At 40.0% G+C, this 25,890-nt stretch overlaps 1 protein-coding gene across 4 annotated transcripts in view; it reads right to left on the bottom strand.

Annotated features, from left to right (window-relative positions):
• Window positions 1-25,890, bottom strand: part of LOC122883490 (receptor-type tyrosine-protein phosphatase gamma-like) — a 577,119-nt gene that overhangs the window by 202,531 nt on the left and 348,698 nt on the right. For all 4 annotated transcript variants that reach the window (XM_044212273.1, XM_044212264.1, XM_044212251.1 and 1 more), the window contains exon 4: window positions 8,505-8,653. In XM_044212273.1, the coding sequence (XP_044068208.1) occupies window positions 8,505-8,653 (149 nt within the window). The remainder of the gene's footprint in view (window positions 1-8,504; window positions 8,654-25,890) is intronic.

Raw genomic sequence — 25,890 nt, 5'->3', positions numbered from 1 at the left:
GTAAAGGCTTCAGCTGAACTGTGTGTTAAGTCTGGATGTATGTCTGTGTTTTCGTGTGCCATGATTTCATTAACAAAAAGAATGTCAACTTCTGCTTTCAAATCAGCTGGGAAAACCACATCACACATCACACCATCACTGAATTCAGGTCAGTTGAAAAGGGACAGAGACATTGTACCACAACTGATTTAACCCAACTGGGCTCAGGTTTTGAATCACTGTCTGCAATATTGCTGACTGTAACACCAGCACCCCATAATGAAGAAACATGCTTAATTGGAGAGGAGTATGTGTTTGTACCTTTTTTGCACTTTTGAATAGACTTATTGCACAAGCAGATTCTATATAATCATTGTAGAATAAGTCCAGTTTCCGCTTAACCAATTTAACCCCGCAGGATCCACTCATGGGTGAATCATCATGCTGCAAAAGCATGTTAAACACAGCAATTCTAGTGGAGATTCCAAAGTTTACACAAATACCAAATCTGTCAGGATAAATTTGGGGAAATATGTATAAAATGATGCACAATACATGTAGAGTATTTCAAGTTGATGGAATGGGGCAGCTATAAAAAACATAGCTGACATATTTCACTTTGTGTACGCATCATATTTTGAAGTACCATATACATTTATACAATAAAATCAAATGTTTTCATTAAATGTAATTTACAGGCCTTAAAGGTGAAATGTAACACCTTGTCTACACTGGCCATGTAGAAAAAAACATCAAGTCAGCTGCAGTCAGTGTCTATATGGGCTCTGTGCAGTCATTGTACTGCTGTGAAATCAGAAGTGTTTTTACAGCACTCACATCCCAATACACTATTGTGGGGTTGGAGTTACTCATGCCCACAAAACTAGGGCTACTGTTGCTGATTTGTGCTTTCCAAGGTTTCATACCAACATGGGTACATGTCTATTTAGGTTCTGTGGCACTAGGCATTCAAATCAGTTTCCTGTGAACATTACAAAAGTAACCACCACAATTTTATTAGGGCGTTTAACTTGGAGTGATTTTATTGATGATGGCAATGGTATGGCAAAAATGTTCTGCTTCCTGTCAAGGTTTTGGGTTTGTGTTTGGTTATTTCCTGTTTTATTTTGAAATAGCCTCCTTCCCTCATGTCTTCTTGTTTCACTTCCTGTCTGTTTGCTTTTCCCTCCAGTTTTGATTGTTTGCCCTGACCCTAATTAGTTGCTCCTGTGTCTCGTTATCTCCCCTCACCTGAGTGTATTTAAGTCTGTGTCCTTCCTTTGTTCAGTTGTCAGTTTGTCGTTGAATCTCTGTCAGCACCCTGGTTTCTTGTACCTTGCCTGTCTGTGGATTTTGGGTTTTGCCCGCTCACCGTTGGACTTGTTTTTCTGTTTTTGACTGCTAAACCTGCTGAAAGTTGCTTTTGCCCACCAATTCAGTGTAACCCTTTTTGTTAATAAATTATTCATCTGCACCAGTTCTACCTGCTAGTCTGCGTTTCGGTCCTATTCCATTGACTACTCCTGCTTGACACACCATAACACTACCAGCTTTTCAAATGTGAGGTTTGCTTGCATCTCTACATTGTTATATCATTGTTAATTGAGAAGTTTTTCTGGGGACTGTTGATTTGATTAAATATAGCAATGTTGGCTCTACTAACCTGTAATGACCATTTTTGTCGCTATTTCTGACACTTCATGATTTAAAACAATTATCAAGATATATCGAAAGAGTCAGTAGATGAATCGAATGAATAGTGAATCTTAACATGTTAACTGCTTAACTGCTCTCGACTCAAAAAGGTAAGTTCATCTGAATCCCTTAAAACATATTTTTCCACCTACGTCTGGTTGTAGCTCACCATGCTGATGGTTTTGGGTTTATTTACAGATTTATTTAAATGTGCTGCTGAGATTTCTACTCAAATATAATGGAGGTGAATGGAATTTCATGCTCAAAACACTTGAAAATGACATTCCAGACAGTGTCCTGGTTACTCAAAATAATCCATCTCAGCAAAATGTCTAAAAATAAAGCTGAAGCTGTCTGCATGTCTGAATACCACCGCTGTAAGTAGAAAAATATGTTCTGTTGTGATTATTCATGAGATGGGACACCCTTGTAGATTATGTGCTAACTCTACCTACTACCTACAGTGGGTTTTTTTTTTTATTCTCTCCCTGGAGAGATAGCAATGTAGCAGGCTGGCAATAAAGTTGAACCAGGGACTAGACAGCAATTAAACCGTGCTCCTATCTTTCTGCTGACGCTGTGGCTGTATAAACCAGCATCAGAGAGAGTTGAGAGCTTTACAGTCTGATACTCCAGTCACAGAACTTTCTCTCTGACCACAGATACACAAAACAACCTGAAAAAAACTCACATGGAATTTAATTAGTTTTACATTTTATCCTTCATGTAAACATAATTTAATGTTCCACTGTCAATACATGAGAGTAATAGTGTCTCATATGTGTTTCAGATTAAATTAAAAAAACAGGATTTTTTTTTCAGTTTCAGATGTTTGTCTACAACAATCAAATTCAGTGAGAAACAGATTATCACAAAATATTTTCCAAGACATTTTCAGTGACTCAGAGACTAATTTGCTGAAAGTCTCATTGAAAATATATGATAAAACCAGAAAAAAATGAATAACATTCGGCTGAATTAGGAATTCTGCTCTGCGTTTTTGCATGCATTTTAGATTGATTTGCACTAAGTTTCATCACTAAGGACAAAAAACAACTCAAAACATAGCCGCAAGCGGCAATGATTGGGGTCCAAGCAGATAAAGAGCATTTGGATGCTTGTTTCTTATTTTCTTGTTTCTTGTTATTTAATTGACAAGAAGCAAAACTCTTGATTTTCTTTAAAATAATTCATTGTGGTCATCACTATATGCTGATGCTCTGTTGTGGTATGTAAATCTACATTCAGCAATATTTGATATAGCTTATTGCCTTTAGTGACGTGTTTCACATAACTCCATTTGTTGCTATTTTGATAAAAATTTGATTGGCTTGTATAATTAAAGGATTGACTATCAAAATTTCTTTAGCAACTTAGTATCATCTAGGGACTTCACTGATCTTAACAAAGTTTTGGGACAATTGACCCAGTGGTTTCTGACAAGAGATCAAAAACAGGATTTTGAGGGAAAAAATCACAAAAATAGATTTTTTTTGGAGCAGAAGAGCAGACGACTTGAGAGATTAAAATGATCAACTTCAGCTCTGTAGAATGCCCATGTGATTTTTATTTGATTTTTTTCAATAATTTGAAGTTTGGAATGTGAAATGTCAAGAAATTTAGATTTGTTGTAATAAGCCACGCCCACTTTAATAAATCATTTCCAAATTTTATGCATCAACTGAGTCATGACCCTAGATGGTGCAAACAAAATTTTGTATGAATCTATGCAGCTGATTACGAGATATAAACTTTTCACATTTGTGGTGCCCCCTAGTTGCAGAATATCCCAGGACTGCTCAGCAAAGCTCGGACTTTGCATCTGAACATGTGCAGCAAGTTTGGTTACAATAGCTTAAGCCAATTTTGATTTAGGAGTGTTCATGTACACTTGAACTTACAGATACAGATCTAAAAATTTTGAATTTCCAAACGGACTGACGTATCCATAAGTCTGAGAGATGATCCTGCCAAAGTTTCGAGACGATTGGCCCAGCGGTTTCTGACGAGTAATCGAAAATAGGATTTTGATAAAATTGAGAAAAAGTTGCAAAATTTTACATTTTTAGAGTAGAAGACTATTGAAGCAAATATGCAGATGAATTGAGAGATTAAAATGATGAAAGACTTTTGAAGGCTGGGCTCACACTACAGGAGTTTTAAAATCCTAAACAATTTTGAAATCAGGTTACATCACACAATAAAGAAGAAACTTAATAGATTTTCTTCTCTCTAATATCAAACATGCTCACACTTTTGGTCTCAGGTTTTTTGCTGCATGAACACTTTTTTAGTGGAGAAAAATAAGAGAGAATAATGACAACAAAAACAATACAAATTCTAATTACATAAGAACATCAGTAAAAATAATGCACAGCAAAAAATATGTGCCCTAATAAATGTTAATCTAAACTGTTTCAAAGTACAATAAACTTTCTCACAAGTCCAGTAATTTCCTCATAATTTCCTTGTCATTTTCCTGGAAAGAACTATGTAATTTGGTACTCATTAGTGGGAAAATAGAGACAATATTCTGAGACAGTACACATTGTCAGTACCTACTCATTTATATGAGTTTGTAAGAAATTAAACAGTAGTTACTGTGGTAGAATTGAATCTTGGTAATTCTGTCTGTGTCACTAGGTAGGGTAACAGATTGTTGTGTTTCTAGATAGAGAAGACAAAGTTGAAGAGAACTGGCTCCAACTTTATGATTATGTCCAGAGGTCACCGTAGTCAAAACTTTCTAAGAAATCCACTTCCCCAACATTGTGACTTTTACTGCTTTATTGTATATAGGACTGCTTTTACTTTCTTACTTCAAAAGACACACATATTACATGTGTAAGAGTAAATAAATACATTCATTAAAGACAATGGAGACTGACCAAAGAGTATTTTTAGTCATCAGTTATAGAGAAAACGGACGTGATAGAGATTCATGTAACCCAAGTGAACATTCATCTTGTATTGTACATTTTAGTCACCATATTTGTTTAAATGTATGCTTGCCTGTAATTTTCAACCATACAGAAAATAAACTTTAACATCAGGTCAGCTGTGCACAGAACAGACTCTCTACTGTAGGTTTTGCTAGCAATTAGTTAATAAATTGTAAGTGTACCAATTAAAAACTGTCTCCATTTTCCATATAATTAGCATCAAATAACATAGTCCTTTCTAGGAACTATCCCAAGAAATGAGCTACTGTAAAGTTCCTAGCTAGGAAATTATTATTATTATCATTAATATTATTATTATTAAACTATGGGGACCATAAAGTAACGTGTTAACCCAGGCATTCTGCCTCTATTTTTCAACAGTTAATTTACATTCAACATTACATTTTGATATTCACTGAGTCAAACATGACTTTGAGTGCCAGCTTTTGCAAGGACATTTTAAAAAACCTTGTGTTATAATTAAACTCTGTAAAAGTCTACAATTATTCTATTTGCACACCCCGGGCTTCAAAACATAACCATGTCTGTTATTTGGAAATTAAATTACCCAATGTGGCCAAAATTCAGCACATAATCTAGTCTCTCAGCAGCTTTACTGAAGAAAAATCAGTATCAGTTGTGGCCTTAAAGGACTCATCTCAGCTGAGCCATACTGCCAATATTGAATCTGGCAGGAAGCAGAGGTGTGTGTGCGTCTCTGGTGAAATAGTATAGTTGACTGAGAGGCTCAATCAATATCAGAAAACATGCTTGATTTTCACTGGAACTTCACACAAGTGTAAACTTGTCCTCGCTGAGGTCTCACTGCTAAATCAATTGTGACAGCATATAATAAATCTAGCAATTTTTAAAACAGCAGCCCCAGAAAGCTTCATCATGCATTCATATAGGAGGTTTTGTGTTTTCAGCAGAATCTTTGAATTCTTCTCTGGCGGACAAGGTAAGCAATATTTCTAAACAGAGTAGTGAAGACAAATGCATCATTTCCATACTGGGCTATCTTAACCACTGATACAAAGGCACCTTTATGCAACTTTGTGGAATGGTTTGGGAGGAAAAAAAGATTTTGGAGAGGAAGGAGAAGATTACAATATCAAGCTGAACTGTCAGCGTGCTGATCCACCAAATGTCAGACAATACATATTCATCTGTTTGGCCAGCTACAGCAAAGAGGCAGTACTCTAGGAGAAGTCCAAACAGAGATGGCTGACATTTCAGCATTCAAGAGACTGACAGCTACACATAAACAACACACACACTTTCAAAAACACCCATACCCACTCATATTTACATTTAAGATGGATGCTAAAAGAGCATCTCATAATGCCAAAAATCAAATTTGAAAGGTGGGGCCTGGTCTTCACAGCCAAGATCATTCGCTTGCTTTTGGGTAATGCCACCTGTATGTTTTTTCTTGAACATATCCACAGAACACTAATACTGAAAGTATCTTCTAAGTGTTCTATACCAACATAATTACAGTTTATTAGCCATCCACAAAAACTAATTTTAAGACTGAAGACAAATATGTGTATATGAGACTAGCATACATATTAATATGTTTATTGTGAGTTTATCTCATTTATAGATAGGTTAGTCTATGCTAATGATGAGTCCACGGGACTATTCCAGAGAAGTGGATCAAAATATCCTGAGCTTAACCAACTTAACCTCACCTCAGCTAATGAAGTGTAGCAAATCCAGATTTCTCAGTGAAAGAACATTGTGAGCAGTCACAGTGACCTTTAAAAAATCGATTTTAGAGAATCACTCCAACAAAAAACATGATCTTATATGATTTAAGTAAAGCTCGAGATAACCTGATTATAATTTTGTTGCCCCTGTGATTTAAGAACAGTTAAATTCAGGCATGTAAACCCGCTTGATTAAGGTCAAGAAAAGGTGGTGGTCATGGTTGAATAATAATAATGTCAACACTGACTACTAGCATGAGACAGGAAGCTTGTAAAGACAAACACTTCCACACCCATTTCCCACTCTGACTTCCACAGACAGACAGACTGTACAATAACAATCCCACAGTACTGAGCTGCATTGCCTTCAATGCTCTTTGCCCAAAACATAATTGGTGACACAGCTGCATACGAACCTAGTTCATAGGAGACAGAGTTATTATTTCACCAGCACATTTTCAAGTTCCATCTTCATTAGCACAGAGTATATAATGTGGTCCGTCTAATGTGCTATTAAGTGTGTTTGATAAATTAATTGACATTGCTACAGAATAAAAATTGCTAATACAGAAAAGGTTTACATAAACATGAGAGACAGAGTGGGCCTGGGTGGGCCTGTGCTGTCCAATTTTGTGTAGGTGCCACCCATTTGAAAGATGGATGAATTAATAAAATGTATGAATGAAATAAAGTCTTCAGCTCAGAGGGTGCGCTCAACCAGCAGGCAACAACAGGTCATCATCAAGTCAGACTTATACGGGAAAACAGATGTGATTAGCAAACTTGTGTAAAGGCGAAACAGTCCAAAAGCTCCCTGTATATACATGGAGAAACAGCGCTCTTAGTTAATTTTTTTTAAGAGACCATCCCACAAAGAAAATTTGCATTCACAAAGGCAGGTCTTAGACGTGCCCCCAATCTCCAAACTGACAGCCAGGCTACATCGCAGAAGATGCCTCTCCCAAGCCCCGCTCACAGAGCGCTGAGACCGGCTCACCTGTTCACAAACTCCCCGTTGCCTCTGAGGCAGGATGGGGTCCAGGTGATAGACAGCGTGATAAGCAACCTCTCGGCAGTAGATAAGCCAGCCTGTCAGCCCAAACTAAAGTGATTCCCTACTACACAATCAGAGATTAATAAGGAAAGACATGTATGGTTTTATATTTTGTCAATAGCCATTGGTTGCTGTCCTTGTTTAATTATTAAGCTACTGTAAGTTAACATAGCTACTGTACCTGTTTGGCATTTGAAGTTTAGGCCCATTTTGGTGGTGGTGGTTACTGTTTAAGAAGCACTTTGTTTAGAACTAATGTTGCCTGCTAGACTGTGTTGTATTATGTATATGTCTATTTTCAATAGTGACTTACAAAATGAAAATTCTCTGAAAGTAATTTTTTTCTGTTGTGTATGTGCATGCTCAAATCAGGTTCAGTGTAACTGGTATGAAGCGTTTGCATACAATAACACCTGTCCTATATGATTTAGTAAGACAGGACTGAGGACTTGAGTCTTCCAAGCTTATTTCAACTTGAGTCTTCCAAGCTTATTTCAGACTTATAGACTTATGTTATCCTTATACAACCCAATTATGTGCAAGGGCCACCCATCAGAATATTTCTGGCTATGCTACTGCTACTGCATATATAGCCAAGTGATAAACACCACAGTGATGGTTGAAGCCAATGTGGAACTGTTCTAAGATGCAGTTCCTCTAATGACCACTAGATGCTGGCTCTAGAGAAAACTCTGACTGTATTGAAGTCAAATTCTTTCTTGAAATACAGTCATATTTTTTTCCACAATAATTTAAGAGTCTCAAATAACTTAACTACTTGTATAATGTTTATGCCTTCTTGACAATTTTGAAGAATATTGTCCAGTAAGAAGTTATTAAACTCTAAAAATGGGTATATTTGGGGTGTGTTTGCCTAGATAAACAGGTGTCTCAACCTTTTACACTCAGCCATGGTCGCTCATCCAATGACAGCTCTACGCACACTCATCCCCCTGTGTGCACATTTGAATTTTCAGGCTTTCAGAGCTTCCTTCATAAGCCTATTCATGAGGTGTCAAAATCTCCACTATATATACACCCATATCAAAGAAATGTAACTACTCGCTTTCAGATATGGTTCATTCCTTTGTATGTCGAGGCTTGGTAGATTGTGCTTACCTCCACAGGGTAACGCCGGCCGTTGATGCTGTGTTCAGAGCCTTCAGATCCATTGCTCGGACCCCAATGAAACTCCACTTTTTCTGCCTTAAACCTCCCTGGTAGGCCTGCTCCTCGAACAAAGTAATCATCCTTCAACATAATGGCCACTGGAAGAAAGACAGAAGGACGGAAAAAAACAGAGACAGAGTGAGAAAGAGCAAGTGGTCATACTGATCATCTTTTTCAACATACATAGTAATCAGTCATCTCAAAGAAACATACGACAGAAAATTGGTGTCTGATGTTGATGTGAAGGCAAATTTCAAAGAATGCTCGAAAACACAATCAAAACGTGAGTGAGGACACATACAAAGCGTGAAACCACTTTAAGATCTGAAGAGACAGACACAAGAATGTATTCTGAGGACATGCTAAAGGTAGATATGTGTTTATCTTTTAGATTTGCTCTGAGAATACATGCTCAAACAAAACCATTTCTGTCATTTTCCATCAGCCTCTAAGGCAAGTTCTCAAATGAAGGGCTAATTTGCCAAACAAAATCGTTCTCTTCAGCCAGTGCACACTGCCCTTGCAGGGTCCTTTGTTATTCCATCACATCTTGCTGAAATATAGTGAGAATTAAGAGGGGACCTTAATTTCACATTCACAAATCTCTCTGAAAGGATTCCTGTGTTCCATTAACCAATGCATCCGCCTCCTTCCCATATCTCATCACACAGTTCTGTCTCATTCATAGAGGAAGCACTTCAGTGAAGAGGGTGACCTGGTTCATCATTTCATCAAGACCGCGAGTCACATACACCCAGACCCGGACTGACCATCGGGAGCACCAGGAGAATTCTGATTGGCCTGGAATGTCAGGGCAGTGTTAAAAATACTAAATGAAATGGGTAAATCAAAGAAAACAACACAGGGCAGCTACAGTCCCTCAGAACTGTAGACCCTCAAGCAAGCAAGGGACGTGGTTGGTGTTTAAAAAAAGCAAAAGAAGGGCCACCCTCAGCACATAATATCACAACTACCTTTCCCGAGTTGATTCTATGTTTTAAAAAACTTAATCATGCTGTGTAGGAATGCAGGAGATGCGTATTTATGGAAATATTCTGGAAAATAAAGACCTGTATATTATTTTCTGTCAGGTGGAAGTATCTCCAGTTACTCAGAGCTACCAGAGCTTCATGATAATAAACATAAGTCCAGTCAGAGCTCTGAGGAAATGCCAGGTGCAAAACAAACACTCCAAAAGTGCACAAAAATTATATATATGAATATTTATTCCTGTTGCCTTAATTATGAAGGTGCAATTAACTAACTATTGAAACTGAAGACACTTGGCTGTTTTTAACTATTTTGGATGCTTTTTTTAACTAAAAGTAAACGATATGTTACTGCTATAAACAGTAAACAGTAAAATTATTTCAACAAAACGCTTACAGTATACATGGTCTGTTGTGAATAGAGTGAATGTGGAGATTGGTCTGAATTATTATCCCCGTCCGGCCCTGCATACACCTGATAACACACAAACAGGCCCACTTTACATACTCTGTGCTTATGAAATGTTGCTAGCACAGAAAATGAAAATGCACAGGTAAAGTAATATGTAAATATTAATGGACTGTACTTATATAGCGCCTTTCTAGTCTTTTCCGACTACTCAAAGCGCTTCAACTACAAATCATCAACAATCACAACCATTTACACACTGATGGCAGGTGCCAACTGCTCATCAGTTCAAAGAAACTAACTCATTCACACACACTCACACACAGTCCTCTGGATCAATTTGGGGTTCAGTGTCTTGCCCAAGGACACTTTGACATGTGGGCTGGGGGAAGCCGGTTTTTGAACTGTGACGAATGTTTACAACGGACAGTTGGGTGATAATTTAAACATTTTATGAACTGTTTGCTTTAATTTTTTTTACCAAATGAGTTTGGCTAACCTGGGGGTTTGTTTATAACATGTCTGATTGTTGGACCGCTCATATTTGACCTTCCCAGATCTCAGTAGTTAACTTGGTGAGTACAGTTATTGATAGAAATGTTGGCAAAAACCAGAGACATAGCAAGAATTTTTTAGAATAACTGAGTTCATCAGTCCAAATTCCCCCAGCACAACCCCATCCACCAAAGAAATGTGACTTGCCACCAAAAACGTCTGTACACATTTTACCCAATTCCTTTCTTCACATTATATGTATTAATTTAACTGTTAAATTATGTTTTCTGTAAATTTCATATCCCCATAGTCTAAATGCTGTCACAAAGCCACAATGCTAGAATATAATTCTGCTAATATAACTTAATTCACTTAATCCCATTTTTTTTCTAAAAACAGTCAAATGTAAGAATATTGACTCTAAAACATCAGTATGAGTGTTAAATAGTGTACCATGTGTAATTTCTGTGTAATTGTAGAACATAAACTCCTCTTCAGGTCATTAAAACCCTCAAATTTCCTTTCAAGGATCTCAACATCCTTTAGTGGCCCTGACCAAAACTACAAAAAGAAGACATAGTTGTAATAAACTTTAACCATACTTTGGTTGTCACATGCAGTTTTGTGAGAACCACTAAAAATACCATTTGCAATATATTAACTTTTTATTAGATGTCAGATAGTTAATTTGGTCCACCTGTGATACAAACTGATGGAGGTTAGTGTGTGAGTACAGCTAAAGAAAAAAAAGTCATCATTTCTGAAATTTGCTGCTTACTTCTATTATTCATTCAGCTGTTCGATTACAGTTGCTGTATATACACTCTTCGTTAAAGTGCAATGGAAGAGGTGTGTGCACATTTTTAGTGAGGGAATTTTTAGTGTCCCATAGTGCAGTAAATGTAGTTGTTGACCCTGGACCTATACAACTCTGTAGAAGTCACCTCATTTTAGTTTTCTGTGCCATGAACTCATCATCTCGTACAGTCACTGTGTGTTTAGTAGGGGTGTAAGCCTTACATGTATTCATTCCGAATAATAATGCTATAGGAGTATTTATCGCTGCAGATGAGCGACCATACTCGGTCGTAGAGAATACAGAATTTAAGTATATGGTCAAAGTGCTTGAGCACCGCTACAAAGTGCCTTCACGTGTGCATTTTAGTTAGGCCGTTGTGCTGGTCTGTATAAACCAGCGCAAGCTGCAGTCGTTCAGGAATTATCAACAGGTCAGAGTCTTACAATGGAGCATTACTGACATTTGTGTTCATTTTGATTTATTTTTTTTTACTGACAATATGACAGTATTTGAGTGTGTTAACTGAATCATGGCCAATGAGCCACTGTTTAATGACATTTTTTAGAATAAATTACAATTTTTTGTTTTGTTTTCCCTGTTATACTGAAAACATACCAAACTGTGACCCTAAAACCGAGGTATATACCGAACCATGAATTTTGTGTGCACCCCAAGTATTTAGGCTGTCTCCCAAAAACCCAAAACATGAGGAATTCACAGTAAGCAGTTTTTAATCTTTTTATGCTTTGTGAATTTATATTTATATATCACATGACACTGGGATGTCATTCGGCACCAGAGCAATAGAGGCCCAGATCTACCACACTAGACAAGACCCAAGGTGTAGGCTGTGCAAAGAGGCCCCTGAGACAATCCAGCACATAACTGCAGGGTGTAAGATGCTGGCAGGGAAAGCATACATGGAGCGCCATAACCAAGTGGCTGGCATAGTGTACAGGAACATCTGCACGGAGTATGGACTGGAAACCCCAAGGTCAAAGTGGGAAACACCTCCAAAGGTGGTAGAGAATGACCAAGCCAAGATCCTGTGGGACTTCCAGATTGAGACTGACAGAATGGTAATGGCGAACCAACCAGACATCATGGTGGTGGACAAACAGCAGAGGAAAGCCGTTGTGGTTGACGTGGCAATACCAAGTGATGGCAACATCAGGAAAAAGGAACATGAGAAACCAGAGAAATACCAAAGTCTCAGAGAAGAGCTGGAGAAGGCTTGGAAGGTAAAGGCAACAGTGGTGCCCATGGTCATCGGAGCACTCGGGGCAGTGACCCCCGAACTGGAGAAGTGGCTACAGCAGATCCCTGGAAGAACACCAGACATCTCAGTCCAGAGATGAAGGACAAAGGGTGAAGGACAAAGTTTTTATATATATACTGTATATATATATATATATATATATATATATATATATATATATATATATAGTATAGTTTTTATTGAAAATGTTACTATAAAAAAAATACAAACAATCCCTGTTAATTGTCACAGTCTGTCATGTTCTCTCCACCACATCACAGTCACTCTACACTCCCTCACCTGAGTATTAATTCCCAGCACCTGTCACCCATCGCACACCTGCACATAATCAGCCACTCTACTCCCTATATAACCCAGCTCCTCACCTCAGTCAGTGTCCGGTCTCGTTCATACGAAGGACAGAGCATCGCAGTCTTCCTACGAATGTTACACGGACTTACCTACAACGCAACGTTGAGAAAAAACTACCTCTTGGAACCCCGAACCCCGACTCCCGTCTGTCTCCAGTCTCCTGAGTGTGTCGCTCCAGCTCCCAGCTCCCGGCTCCCGTCTGTCTCCAGTCTCCTGAGTGTGTCGCTCTAACCTCCGGCTCCTGTGTGTCTCCAGTCTCCTGAGTGTGTCGCCCCAGTGCCCACACTCTTCCAACAGCAGTGAAACAAGGACAGTATCAATACCATTCTATATTACTTCTGTGTTGCAATAAACTCTCTCAGTCTCCTTACCATTGTCTCCGGTTGTTCTGTCCGTAACAGAAGACCGGACCACAACAAGGATGACGGCCAAGAATCCCCTACTTCACCTGAGTGGGTTGGCCAAACGTTATATCCTCAGCCTCCCTAGTCCCTTTATTGCGGTGGACGAGCTTCTACAGCCGGGGATTTTCTCCGGTATAGTAGAAAATTGCGAAGAGTTCCTCACGAAGTGCTGCCTCGCGTTCCTGTTACACCCTGATCAGTTCCCATCTGAGCCTACACAGGTAGCCTTCGTGGTGCTTCGGCTGGCCGGTCCGGCACTGCACTGGGCTGGATCCCTGGCGGTTAAGGAAGAGGCAGTTCTCCATTCTCTGGACCTCTTCTTGGCGAGATTCTGCCAGGAGTTTGGCCCGCCGAACCTATGGTCATCCACGAATCCCCAACCTGTCTGTCAGCCGCCGCCTGCCTGCCTCCAGCCCTGAGGCGCAGCCGCCGCCTGCCTGCCTCCAGCCCTGAGGCGCAGCCGCCGCCTGCCTGCCTCCAGCCCTGAGGCGCAGCCGCCGCCGTCCGTCTCCAGAGGGTCCCGGCCTTCGCCGCCGGTCCGCCAGCGTCCCCAGGCTCAGCCCCGGCCTCCAGCCCGGAGGTCCAGCAGCCGGCCAGAGTCTCCAGGCTCAGCCCCGGCCTTCCAGCCCGGAGGTCTCCTCTCCAGCAGTCTCCAAGCCCCTGGTCGTCCGAGAGAGGCCTCACGCCGTCTCCAGGCCCCTGGTCGACCGCCAGAGGCCGCTCCGGTCTCCAGCCCGGCCCAAGCTCCTGGTCGACCGCCCGACACACCGGATCCCTATGGGCTCCCCGGATTGGCTTGGCCCCTAGGGTCAGGTCGGGGGAAGGGGGGGTCTTTCGGCCCTCAGGAGCTGGCCGTGGAGGGGGTACTGTCACAGTCTGTCATGTTCTCTCCACCACATCACAGTCACTCTACACTCCCTCACCTGAGTATTAATTCCCAGCACCTGTCACCCATCGCACACCTGCACATAATCAGCCACTCTACTCCCTATATAACCCAGCTCCTCACCTCAGTCAGTGTCCGGTCTCGTTCATACGAAGGACAGAGCATTGCAGTCTTCCTACGAATGTTACACAGACTTACCTACAACGCAACGTTGAGAAAAAAACTACCTCTTGGAACCCCGAACCCCGGCTCCCGTCTGTCTCCAGTCTCCTGAGTGTGTCGCCCCAGTGCCCACACTCTTCCAACAGCAGTGAAACAAGGACAGTATCAATACCATTCTATATTACTTCTGTGTTGCAATAAACTCTCTGTCTCCTTACCATTGTCTCCGGTTGTTCTGTCCGTAACATTAATACGTTTTGCATAATAGAAACCTAAACTCCTAATCCACACAAATAAAATACTAATATGGGTATAAATGATTAAAAAGTTATAAAAATTTACTTTGAAGTTTTATTTTGAGTACACCGATAATACTTTTGAGAAAATGTTATACCTTGGGAGTGTAAAAAAAAAAAAGTTGCTTATATAAGGACATTTATGACACATACATTTGTATGGCACTTAAATAAATCCAAGCTGAGCTGACCTTGATAACATGGAATTGCTGATCTCTTTTCCACCAATGTATATCTACTTTCAGTGGTTTCTCTACCAGATTATGTCAGATCTTTATTGTTCGGGTAATTTTCCCCTTTGCTTAACAAGACAAAAGTAATGTAAAAATGAAGTACATTTTCCCCAAAATGTCAAATGTTTAATATTATCACTCAGGTTTTTATCTAAGCAGTTTTTCATTAATTTATTAGTTTTGATTTGTCTTCTGACCATGAACTGCCAACCTGTGACTTATTTCTGCAATTTATCTTCCTATATTCCTGGATTTTCTTCCTTCTGTCTTTGTCACCACATCAGACAGACTGCTCTTAAAGGTCTATAACCAAATCATGTCTTTGAATCATTTTATTTTAGATTGATGGAGCTGCAGATATTCTTCTTTACAGGCTGGTTGGTATAGTCATATTTGAGTACTTGAAGCTGCTGTAATTGGTGTAAGGTATGTACAATATGCCAGGATTGCATAGTCTACATAAATTATAAAGCATTTTTGCTAAGAGCTGCTCAGAAATTAATAAACTATTTTTAAAACTTTTTCTTTGCAACCATGATGTGTTGTTGACTTCACATTCAAAGTCAAGTAGGTAAAGTTAAGGTCTGAAGAAAACTACAGTGATGTCTCTGAACTGAGTTTGTTCTGCAGGAGGTGAGGGGTTATCCAGTCCCTCCCTGTCTTCCTTCACAGCTCCATCACAGCATTCGGCAGCATCTCCACAAGGTGATCTCTCCACAATTCATCTGTCGTTTAGAAACAGTGCAGAACCCATGCATAATTTGTGGCAAAAATGTAGGGGACATTTGTCTTGTTAGCCATGCATTATGTAGCAGGGGGAGAGCAGAAGCTGTGCACCATTTTGTTTTGCAGCTGTTGTTTGTGTTAGCATTTTTACATGGCTCTCTACACGTTGTGGCACCCCAAATCCATTTAAATTATGCTCTGCTGTGTTTCGTATTTTGCAGGTGGCATCATCACCTCTTTTTTTCTCTCTGAGCAGCCTGGGTGGCCTCAAGGGGTTTGAGTCGCTGAAGGCCTGGGGACACTCTGCATCAAAGGTGTCAGGGAATTTTTTAATGATGAGGTCTTCTCTCTCTCTGTCTGTGTCTCTTACTCTCATCTTGCTGCTTGTGCTAGCGGGTGTTAGCACTGGTGATCCTCTACCAGAAGGTCAGCTGGTCGGTCCACTCCCACAGGGGATGACAACACACAATGTGCTCACCTCGCCTGATTGAGCTACCTGCACTCAGACAAACGGATGTCTCACATCTAAGCGACATACTGCCACCCGCTCATGATGCAGTGACTGGGAGGTGGACAGGACGTTTACTCACTCTCTGTGACCTTAATGACTCACTGAAAATTGGGAACAAAAATGGGTGCAGCAACAAGACTGCTGAGGGAATTTCCAGGCACAAATGGATACTTTGTGCTTCATCACACTTTGATTAGGATTATCACTAAGGCCATATAGCCATTTTGAACCATATTTGCCATATTGTTACTTTACATAATGTTTTAAAGGTTTTAGGATGTTGAACCCAAATATGTCACTTTTCGCTATCTTTTGAAAATAAAACTGATACATTTATTCCAACTTCTTTGGAGTAGTTACACACTGTACTTTTTCACTTCTGACAGAGTGGAGCAGTTTCCCCATGTTTAGGCTAATCACTGTAGTAGACACATAGATATTAAAGGGTATATTGATAACATTTTTATGTAGACAAATACTTAAAAAAATACATCCACAGAACTTTTAGAAAGGTGTGGAATAAAAGTATCACTTTTCAAAAAAAAATATTGATTGTGAATTAATCATTTAAAAAATTTTGACTGGTCCAAAATTAATGTTTTGTTTATCTCTGTGTGAGATGTCTGACATTTGGTTCCTGCTTCTAACAAGGCTTGTGAGCCAATAGTATAACGGCGTTGGTATAATTTGGTATAATTGCCAGTTAGTGTGGAGAAAATGGACACTAAACAGCTAATGTATGCTAACGGACATATTCGCTATCTTAGCTTAATCGTCTGAACAATAACCCATAAAATTACAATTCTGCATATTTAAACAAAATCAACCATTACCGACAGTCATAGTCCTGAAAACCTTAACTAATGTGTTTTCATCTGTTAGATTGTCAAACCTAGAAAAATAACAGCTTCAATTCCTGAGGAGCTATGTTAGCATTAGTGACGGCTGCATCCAGTTACCTAACATTATAGTTCCCTCAAACAATGTAATGTGCGTATCAGAGGGGATTTAGAAGTTGGCCAGGGTCTGACATAACCAATGGCCTGGGGCCAGTACAAGCCGCAGGGCAAGTTGATTGGCCAGTCACTGGTCCGTCCGGACCAATGGCAGACCGGTCTGCTTATGAAAAGATGGTCGCTTTTCATTAAGAACGGAGTATACACGAAATCCCAATATATAACCAATGTGGCATGTCGAAGGTAAATTAAAGTTCAAACACTACGCTACCACCAACGCTAGCTAACGTCAACTTTTACTGCAGCTGTCAGTCAAATGTCGAGCACTGTGAGTTTTAATCCCTACAATGTACTGCACTGTACTCTTTGATTGGATTCAAATGTAAATACTTACCTAATGTCTTACAGTGTAAGGATGATTGAAATGTCATTTTATGCTATGTGTTGCAATATAGGGCCCCTGTAATTATTAAATGATGGGGAAAAAAGGGTTACCTAAAAGAAACTAGCCATATTCTAAGATTACTGTAGATAATGCTACATGAAACACCACTGCACAAAGTAATCTAAATCTATAGCTAATGTATAGCTATATTATATATTGCAAAATTAATTCATTACTCTATCACGAAAGATTCATCGGTTGACATGACTGAGTCTGTCTGAGTCTCACTGCACTCGACCATGAAATAAGCAGGTTGCGCAACCACTGGAATGGAATGGAAGGGGGATGGGGAGCATGTCATCTAGTGGCTGAATGTTATCAATGTTATCAATAGCACCTTTAAACTGATATGTGATAGACAGCAAACATTAGTCTCCTGTGACCATCTCCTCGCAGTCCTAGTAATCAGAGGCTGCTGCTAGACTAGAGGCTTAAAGAGGGGCAGTAGGTGGATCAGGTTCTGTTCTACTTTTCTGAGGGGAGGGAGGGCTATGGCGCCTTCTTAACATTGTCATATAACTGGTCCAGTGTCTTATTTCCCCTGATTGAACAGTCCACAAACTGCTTGAATGTGAGCGGAGTCGCAGCCAGGTTGACATGGTTGAACTCCCCAGATATTGCAACAAAGGCATTCGGCTGCTACGTCTGCAGTCTTGCAATGACTGAGTTTGTGAAGTCAATCGTGAGGGATGCGTTGACCAAGGGAGCAATGTAAACAACCGGGATGATGTCATGGGAAATCTATCTTTGGCAAATCAGAATCATAATCAGCTTTAAGTAAGTGGGGTAGGTAGTCAGGGTGAAATTCACTGCACTATGTTGTGGGCGAGCATCTGAGAGCCCCTCTGGTTGGGGTGCAGTCCACTGCGCTTGAAGAAGGCAGGACGGCCCCAGAAAAGATCAAAGTTAAAATTAACCTTAAATTTGTCACATGCAGTTTTTAGCCATGAATTTAAGCAGAACAGATTAATTTTTCTATGCCCCTTTCTAAGTCGGTAGGGGACCTGAAATTGTAATGTTTTTTCCAGTTGCTTTAAGGGTGGTGAGAAACATTTTAAAATGTTCCTTCTAAGTTTCGGACTCACAATGTGAAGTGTCGTTGCTGCCAAAGTGTGACACCACAGTACTCACGTTAGCGTGTTTTCCAAGCACTGCTGGAAGCTGTGTGTTCAGGTCCAACACACGTACACAGTGTACCGCTGCAGTGGTTCTGTGGAAGGGGAGCCAGAGACCCCAAACGATGGAATCACAGATGACAACGGTGGAAGCAAGCAATGGTGGAGGGGCGGGTGCAGTGGAGGGATGGCGGTCAGAAGACGAGTCCAGGCTCAGCACTGCAAAACAATTTTGCAGCCTCAGCTCTGGACAAGATGGCAGAGGGCTGAGGATTTCGCTCTGTCTTCCCCGCCTGCCTCTGTCACCCACCCGATTCCACTGATGTTCCCTCCGGCATGGTGTGGAGTAGGAGTGTCCCACAGCTGGAGCTGCCATGTCAGTGGTCAGTGGTGGAAAGTGCTCCTTGGCCAGTGGACGAGCATGGCTCTTGAACCGGGAGAGTTGATGCAAGGACCGCCAAGCTTCGTGCTCCCATGCCAGCTGATCCGATAAAAACTGTGGAGTTAAAAGTGGCCTGAAGTTTCGATGTGTCTTTTAAGACAGTGTTTAGCTCAGTCATTTGGCAGAGTTTCATGTGCAAATCAATCAGCTTCTCCTGTAGTTCTTATTTTATCGCATTTGGTGCAGCTAAAAGTTTCTGTAAAGTCCTCCGTGTTGATGATTAAAAACGTGTCACAGAGTTTGCATTTTTGGGCCCTCTTGCTCTCGGCTGTAGTTGGACCCTCCATTTCTTAGGAAAAGGTCCTGAGGAGCAGCAACAGCTTGTCCTCCTGCACGGTGGATGGATATATGTCCACTGAGGAGCTAAATTTGCACAGATCTTAAACGTTCTGGTCTTCAGTTTCAAATAATATTAAAACTGGTTAAAATAAGTAACTCTCTATGGCGATAAAACAATTAAAACTCAGAGTCAAAACAAACCGGGGAAGACGGAGGCAGACCTTGGAAATCAAAAGACATAGACCATCCAACGTACAGCTGCCGGCAACAAGATGATCTAGTTGGAGGTTAAATTGTGAAGGTTGCAAATCTACTTCCCTGACTCTTTGTCAACTCCTTTATCAGAGTCCCACTGTGGATGAAGTTCCAGAGCCACAATAGGTTTCATTATTCCAATTTTGGTCCTTCGAGTCGGATCCGTTCATCCACAGTGGCAGCATGGAAGAGCAGAGAGCGGGAGCCTCTTCTGACAGCATCAAGACCGAGAAGGAAAAGGCATCTCCCCACATGCCTGCTGGATTACCAAATTACATTACCCCCTCTGTTGTTATCCTCCACTGCTACTCCAGAACAGCAGGGAGCAAGGAACACACTCCACACAATAGTGCTGCAGGTGCTCACCAGGTATGCATGTCGAGTATGCTACACATAGGGCACCAGCCACTGCCAGTTTGGTGCAGCCAGCCTCCCTTTCAGCATCAGGACTTTAAGTGATTCAGCATCCAAAGCCAGCCATTGTGTCTCCTCAATCAGCCTACTTGCCTCAGCATCTTCTGTGGACTCACACAGCACCTTCCAACAGCTCCAGCCATAGATGCCATACAGTTTTCTAACTGGGTTAAAGTGCTCAGTCTCTACACAGGGCAGTAGCGTTTGTATGGGACGCACAGAGCTGCCAGAAAGCCTAAAGGAAGTCAGGTGATGTAGTATAACAAGCAAGAGCGAGAAAATCCACCTGTGGAGGTGGTGGGGTGGAAGGATGGGTCAAACAACACAGGATTTTCGCAGAGGAGACTGTGTCCCGTGGGAAACCCAAAGTTAACATTGAGTTATTTAAAGTTTAAGTTACGTTACAAGTCGCGTGACTTACAAGTCATGTGACTTACGTCACGTGACTTCCTACTATCAAACCAAGTAGTTTTGTTGCCACAACCTAATTAACCAATCTGATACCAGAATTTTGGTACAGCTACCAAAAATTTGTTTTCAGTGCCTTACAGAGGGAAATATACATTTTATATATTTTTTTTTTTCACAAAACCCTCATTGCAAATAAACCATTGTTCTCAAATGTTAAATGCTGTTTAAACACAAGCAGCAATAAAAAAAGATACATAATATTATGTTGTTGTTTTTATTATTATTATTATTATTATATTGTAAATATATACTACTCATCTGTTGATTTCGTCATCATAAACCCTACCAATACACTATACTCTTCTGACAACAGAGTTATCTGTCCTGTCATGAGAGCAGATTTAATCTTTACGTTGACAGAATGTGCTGTAATGCAGCTTATTTTATCTGACGATGTCACACTGTTTCTTTCTTCTGCATTACGCTGGTGAAGACAAACAAGATTTTTCATGTATTTAATGTATGTTTGATCCAATAACATGCAAGAATACAATGACATACTGTATGTAGATATTTCAATTAGATATTTTGAATATCAAATCAATCCCCTGAAATAAGTTTACCAGTTTGCCAGAGCTGCAGCTTGTGAACAGGCAAGCCAGGCAACTGCTTGAGGCCCCAGGCCGTTAGGGGACCCCCGAGGGCTAACAAACTTTACTCCACAGCAGTGTCTCAAAATGTGGCAACCGCAGTAAACGTGGCAGATTGACAATTAAGTTGTATAACAGTAAATAACTGTCTGAATATTGTTATTTAGTCTAATTTTAGCCTTAACTATGGGAAAGACACTTGAATCACTTCAACTAGACTAATGGTGTTTTTTAGTTAGTTAACCTAGCTAGCAGAGCTGGAGACTCCAGCCTGGAGTGTGGTCAGCTCCGCTGGCTGTCACACTTGAATAACTTCAGGTAGTGTTAGACAAATGGTGTTTATTCTTTCACGTTTTTTGTAAGTTAACCTAGCTAGATGGCCGTGTTCGAGTTGAGTGCTGCACTCAACTAACTTGCTAGCTAGCAGGCTGAAAGACAGCGAATAAGCTACAGTATTTAAACTTCACACAGCCATTCAACAATGGGCAGTGCTACCAATATTAACAATGTCTCTGCCATTCCTAGAGTAGACCTTATGGGCAATGGAGTGATTTGGAGGCAAAAAAACAGGAAACAGTTTTTTCTGTATGTTAACTGATGAAAGCTATGTCCGTGCTAAGCTATGAATGCTATAAAAGCTATGAATAATGAAAGCTATGTCCAAGGAGAACATTTAAAAGCTGAACTTGAGGGATTATAATTCTAGTGTGAAACCATTTTGAATTGACTACTATAATAAGTATCATATAGGCTACTATATCTCTTTCTTATCTCTCAGGATCATTAATGAAGTTTCTGACAGCAGCAAAAGGGGTTTCCTGGACTATGTCTCTGGTTCACTTGGGCCTTGCCTGGATTTTTTAACTCTTGTTTATTGTTTGCTCCTTTAGACTTGTTTGCCTTTGTGGACTGCTTCCCTGGTTTGGATCTGGTAATCCTTTATTATTATAAAGGGCCTATTATAAAGAGTATGGTCTAGACCTGCTCTATAAGAAAAGTGCAATGAGATAACTTCTGTTATGAAGTGGCACTATATAAATAAACTAAATTTAATTATTCTTCATTAAATCACTGAACAGTACCAGCCTGCCTCCATTGTCTGTGTTTGGGTCCAATCCTTTATTTTCACCTGCTACCCTGCTTGACTCAACATGATAATCTGTACAAAAGCCACAGCGTGAAAATGACAAAGTGCCATTGTATAGGGGGTTATTACTATTATAGTATTTCTTGGCTGGGCATAGTAAAATCTTAGAGTCTCTGCTACTTTACTTGCAACGGCTCCCGACAAAGAAACAGTCCAGCCCATAAAAATTAGCCCCTGTAAATTAACGCATTGGTTGTTTTTATACTTAGTTGTTTAGATGTGTTAATTAGTGAGCTTTAGAGATGTTTTTAGGCTGATTTTTGTTAGTTTGTTAATCAGGGTTGTCTAAAGTTACCGCTTTTTGTGCGCTGTCGACAGCGGTTTTTACCCTCACATTCAAATACTACACAGCATCAATCATGTCTGTCTTTTATTTATATATTTCTTAAATCTTTAACTATATTTTTCATCTTCAGTTGCTGGCCCCTATGTTTTGTCAGATTAAAACTGAACAAATTAAATGTAATGTAGGCTACAGCCCAATACAGTCAGATTCCACCACTCCATTATAGAAATGTAAGTCTGGTAAATGATGAATTTATAACAACATTAAATAAAACTTTTGTGATAAATTATTGACACTTTTCTTGTTTCTGTGGTTGTGTTCTGTATTTGCAGTGCATTTCTGTATTTGTAGCATGTTTTCGAAACACTGCATGTGTTGTCAAATTGGTGGATGTCTTCTTAATTTGCTTGTGTTTTGTCTATGTGCATGTGTTAAGTTGCAGTGCAGTGAGCTCTCAGGGCCACATTACATTAAGGCTAATACGATATGTTTTATTTTCACACAACAAAATCTACTTAGTGCAACTACAGGAAACCTATAGACAAATTGGCAATTCATTCAAATGTGTCCTCACATACGACCGACACATTCTTAATTGAGCAAATGATGGGATGTAAAACATTATTGTGCTAAACACACTGCTGTGCTCTGGGCAGCAGTCAGAGTGCTGTCAACAGCGATGCCAGCCACCTGAAGCCTCTGCCTCTCAAAAGCCTTTAAACTCCATTTCTCCACTGAGGGTAAAGGATCATCCATCTTAGTGACAACCTAGAATTGTGAAAAATACCTGTGGCTGACAAGAAGGGTCCTCGAGATGCCAAGAGAGCCGAATGCAGATGGCCCAGTGCTGAATCCTATAGACAGTGACACCTGCCGTAGCACTTGTACTAATATGGATGTAGCATGTCTAACTGAAAATGAGATGCGTAATCTTCATCATAAATGACTTGCTGCATATTGCACCTGTCTTGTTTTATAATCATGTGCAGGGAACACCTGCCAATATGAGCTGAGATTATTAGAGGTGTTACACTTCAGCTTTTCACTCTTTGCACTATGGTCTGTCACATCATTATATGGTTACAACCATTCTGTCAAACAAATGGCTAAATTTCTTAGAGTATGACTGACTGCTATTTTGGAGTTTGACTACATATTACAGTCTTAACTTTGGTAAAGAGGTCTTTACCCAGATATCCATTTTCTGAATGACACCTGTGTCCTGATGAAAAAAAATGGAGGTCTTCAGTGGAATAGGGAGCATTGTGCTTGCTTTCTTTGGACTCTTGATTTATTTGGACTGTTATGCTACTCATCAGACCTCAAATGCACATATGAAGTCCTGCAGAACATTTTCCACAATCTGGATGGACAGAGGATGTCGTCAAAGGGACAATTCCTGACAAACAAGCTGCTGGTGCGAGTGAGTTTGAAAAGACTGAAAATCATGCATATATCCTGAAGTTTATCTGTTATCTCACACAGGTTGGGTTTTTCCACTGTACAAAGTGTAAAGCTTTGAAACAGCAGAGAAAAATACTATTTGATCATTAAGTGTAAGATTTCTATCCTACGCATTTGTGTGGATGGAGCAGTGACTTTTAACCCAGTACATAGTGTTTTCACAATGGACACTTTCAAATTTTACCTTTTTTTTAAAAGGAAGATTATAGTGTTTTTGTTGCTACTGTTTAGAGACGTGTTTCCAATATTTTGTCCAACCAATTTATATCAGAGGGTTGACCAAATATTAACAAAAATTATACACCTCTTGGTATAACTCTGTTCAACAGCACCACAAACTACATCCTCCAAAATGACCATACAGTTATATCAGCACCTCTCAGAATTCAGTAATCTTAAAATAAGAAGCTGATTTCTGATGAGACAAAGAAAAGACTACTGTGAGCAGCAATGTGTAATTGCTGAAATCTGGGAACATAATGACATTGTTACAATGACGGGGCAAGAAAAATGAGCAGTGCAACAATAAGACAGATTGTAATCAAGACAACTGTTTATCGTTTACCGTTAACACTTTATTTGGAGGCAACAGAGAACGTGAGTACATAGATATTAGCCATAATCCCTCATTGCAGAAGAAAACTGGGAACACACAACTATAGTAAAAACAGTAGAAAAATTGAACCTGCTAGTACTTTTTAGTAATGCTGCCATGTTACCAGATCTCAGCAAACAACCATGCAAAAAGTAAATTTTATAGACTACTAAATATTTTGATAAATGTGTTTTGGAGGAAATGTAATTGCTGCATGGATAATGTTCACTGGTAACGTCTTCTACAGTCCAGGATGTGTTACATTGTTATACTACACAGGCGCTGTATGTGGTCTGGGTGATTGGTTTTGTGTACAAAGCACAGGACTGTGATAATGGAGACCAGAGTTCACATACAGCAACCCGCATCCTGCTTGTGGTTAGTTTACGCTAAAAAAACACTTCAGTTAAGCTTAGTGAAAGATCATGGTCACGCATGTTAATCTTTTCAATATTTCCCCAACACCACCACCACCTTAACCAGGTGCTCCTGACAACAGCTGATAAAAGATCTGATGTTCATTACATCCCATAATACGAAAGTGTTACACAAAAATAACTAATAATTGTGCTATTCTTAAAGACTAAAACACACCCAAAATACTTCCGTACACTATATTGTGCAGGCATGAGTGTTAGTTGTGTAGTACCCAGTAAATGTTTCTTACATTACACTGATAAACACTTGTGCTCTTTATTCTCACAGCTGACAAGGGTAAAGTTTGTCCTAATGGGTGCGAGATAAAAGCCAATGGGATTGATACAAACCTACAGGTTCTTCCCCTTGGAATGAAATGACTAAGCAAATTTCATGGCAATCTGCCAGTTAGCTTATCAAATAGTTTATGTGGAGACCATGAATATCCAGTAACCAGTAGATGTCAAAATATCTTGCTCTGGATCCAAGTGTTGGACAAACAGATTAACAGTTTAGGTTAACTGGCAATCATCACAATCGTTGGGGCTAGTGGAGAAAGATATAGACTAAATGTGAAACACTGGAAGTCCTGGGGACCTTAAAGGTGTTTCAAATGCTTAACAAATCATATCAGCACCTATTTTCTTCTCGGACTTCCCTAAACTGTCCATGTGCTTACTTTTTCCTTTTCAATATTAAGCTGACTCTTCCATTTTACAACTTCAAATATTTCAATCAGTGTAGAAAAAAGCTTATCCCACACAAATCAAGAAGCTATAAACCAGGAGAAATCATATCTGCAACAGGAGCTTGTGTTGTCCAAGTGGCAAACTCCGGGGTTGTGTGCCAAAAACTGCAGTTCCTCGAATGGCCACTTGGATCCAAAAGCAAGTTCCTGGAGCCACCCACTTTGAGCTTC

The sequence above is a fragment of the Siniperca chuatsi genome, linkage group LG2 (genome assembly GCF_020085105.1).
Source record: "Siniperca chuatsi isolate FFG_IHB_CAS linkage group LG2, ASM2008510v1, whole genome shotgun sequence".
NCBI lineage: Eukaryota > Metazoa > Chordata > Actinopteri > Centrarchiformes > Sinipercidae > Siniperca > Siniperca chuatsi.
Note: the sequence above shows the minus strand (reverse complement) of the source record. Positions and strands in the feature narration are given on the sequence as shown.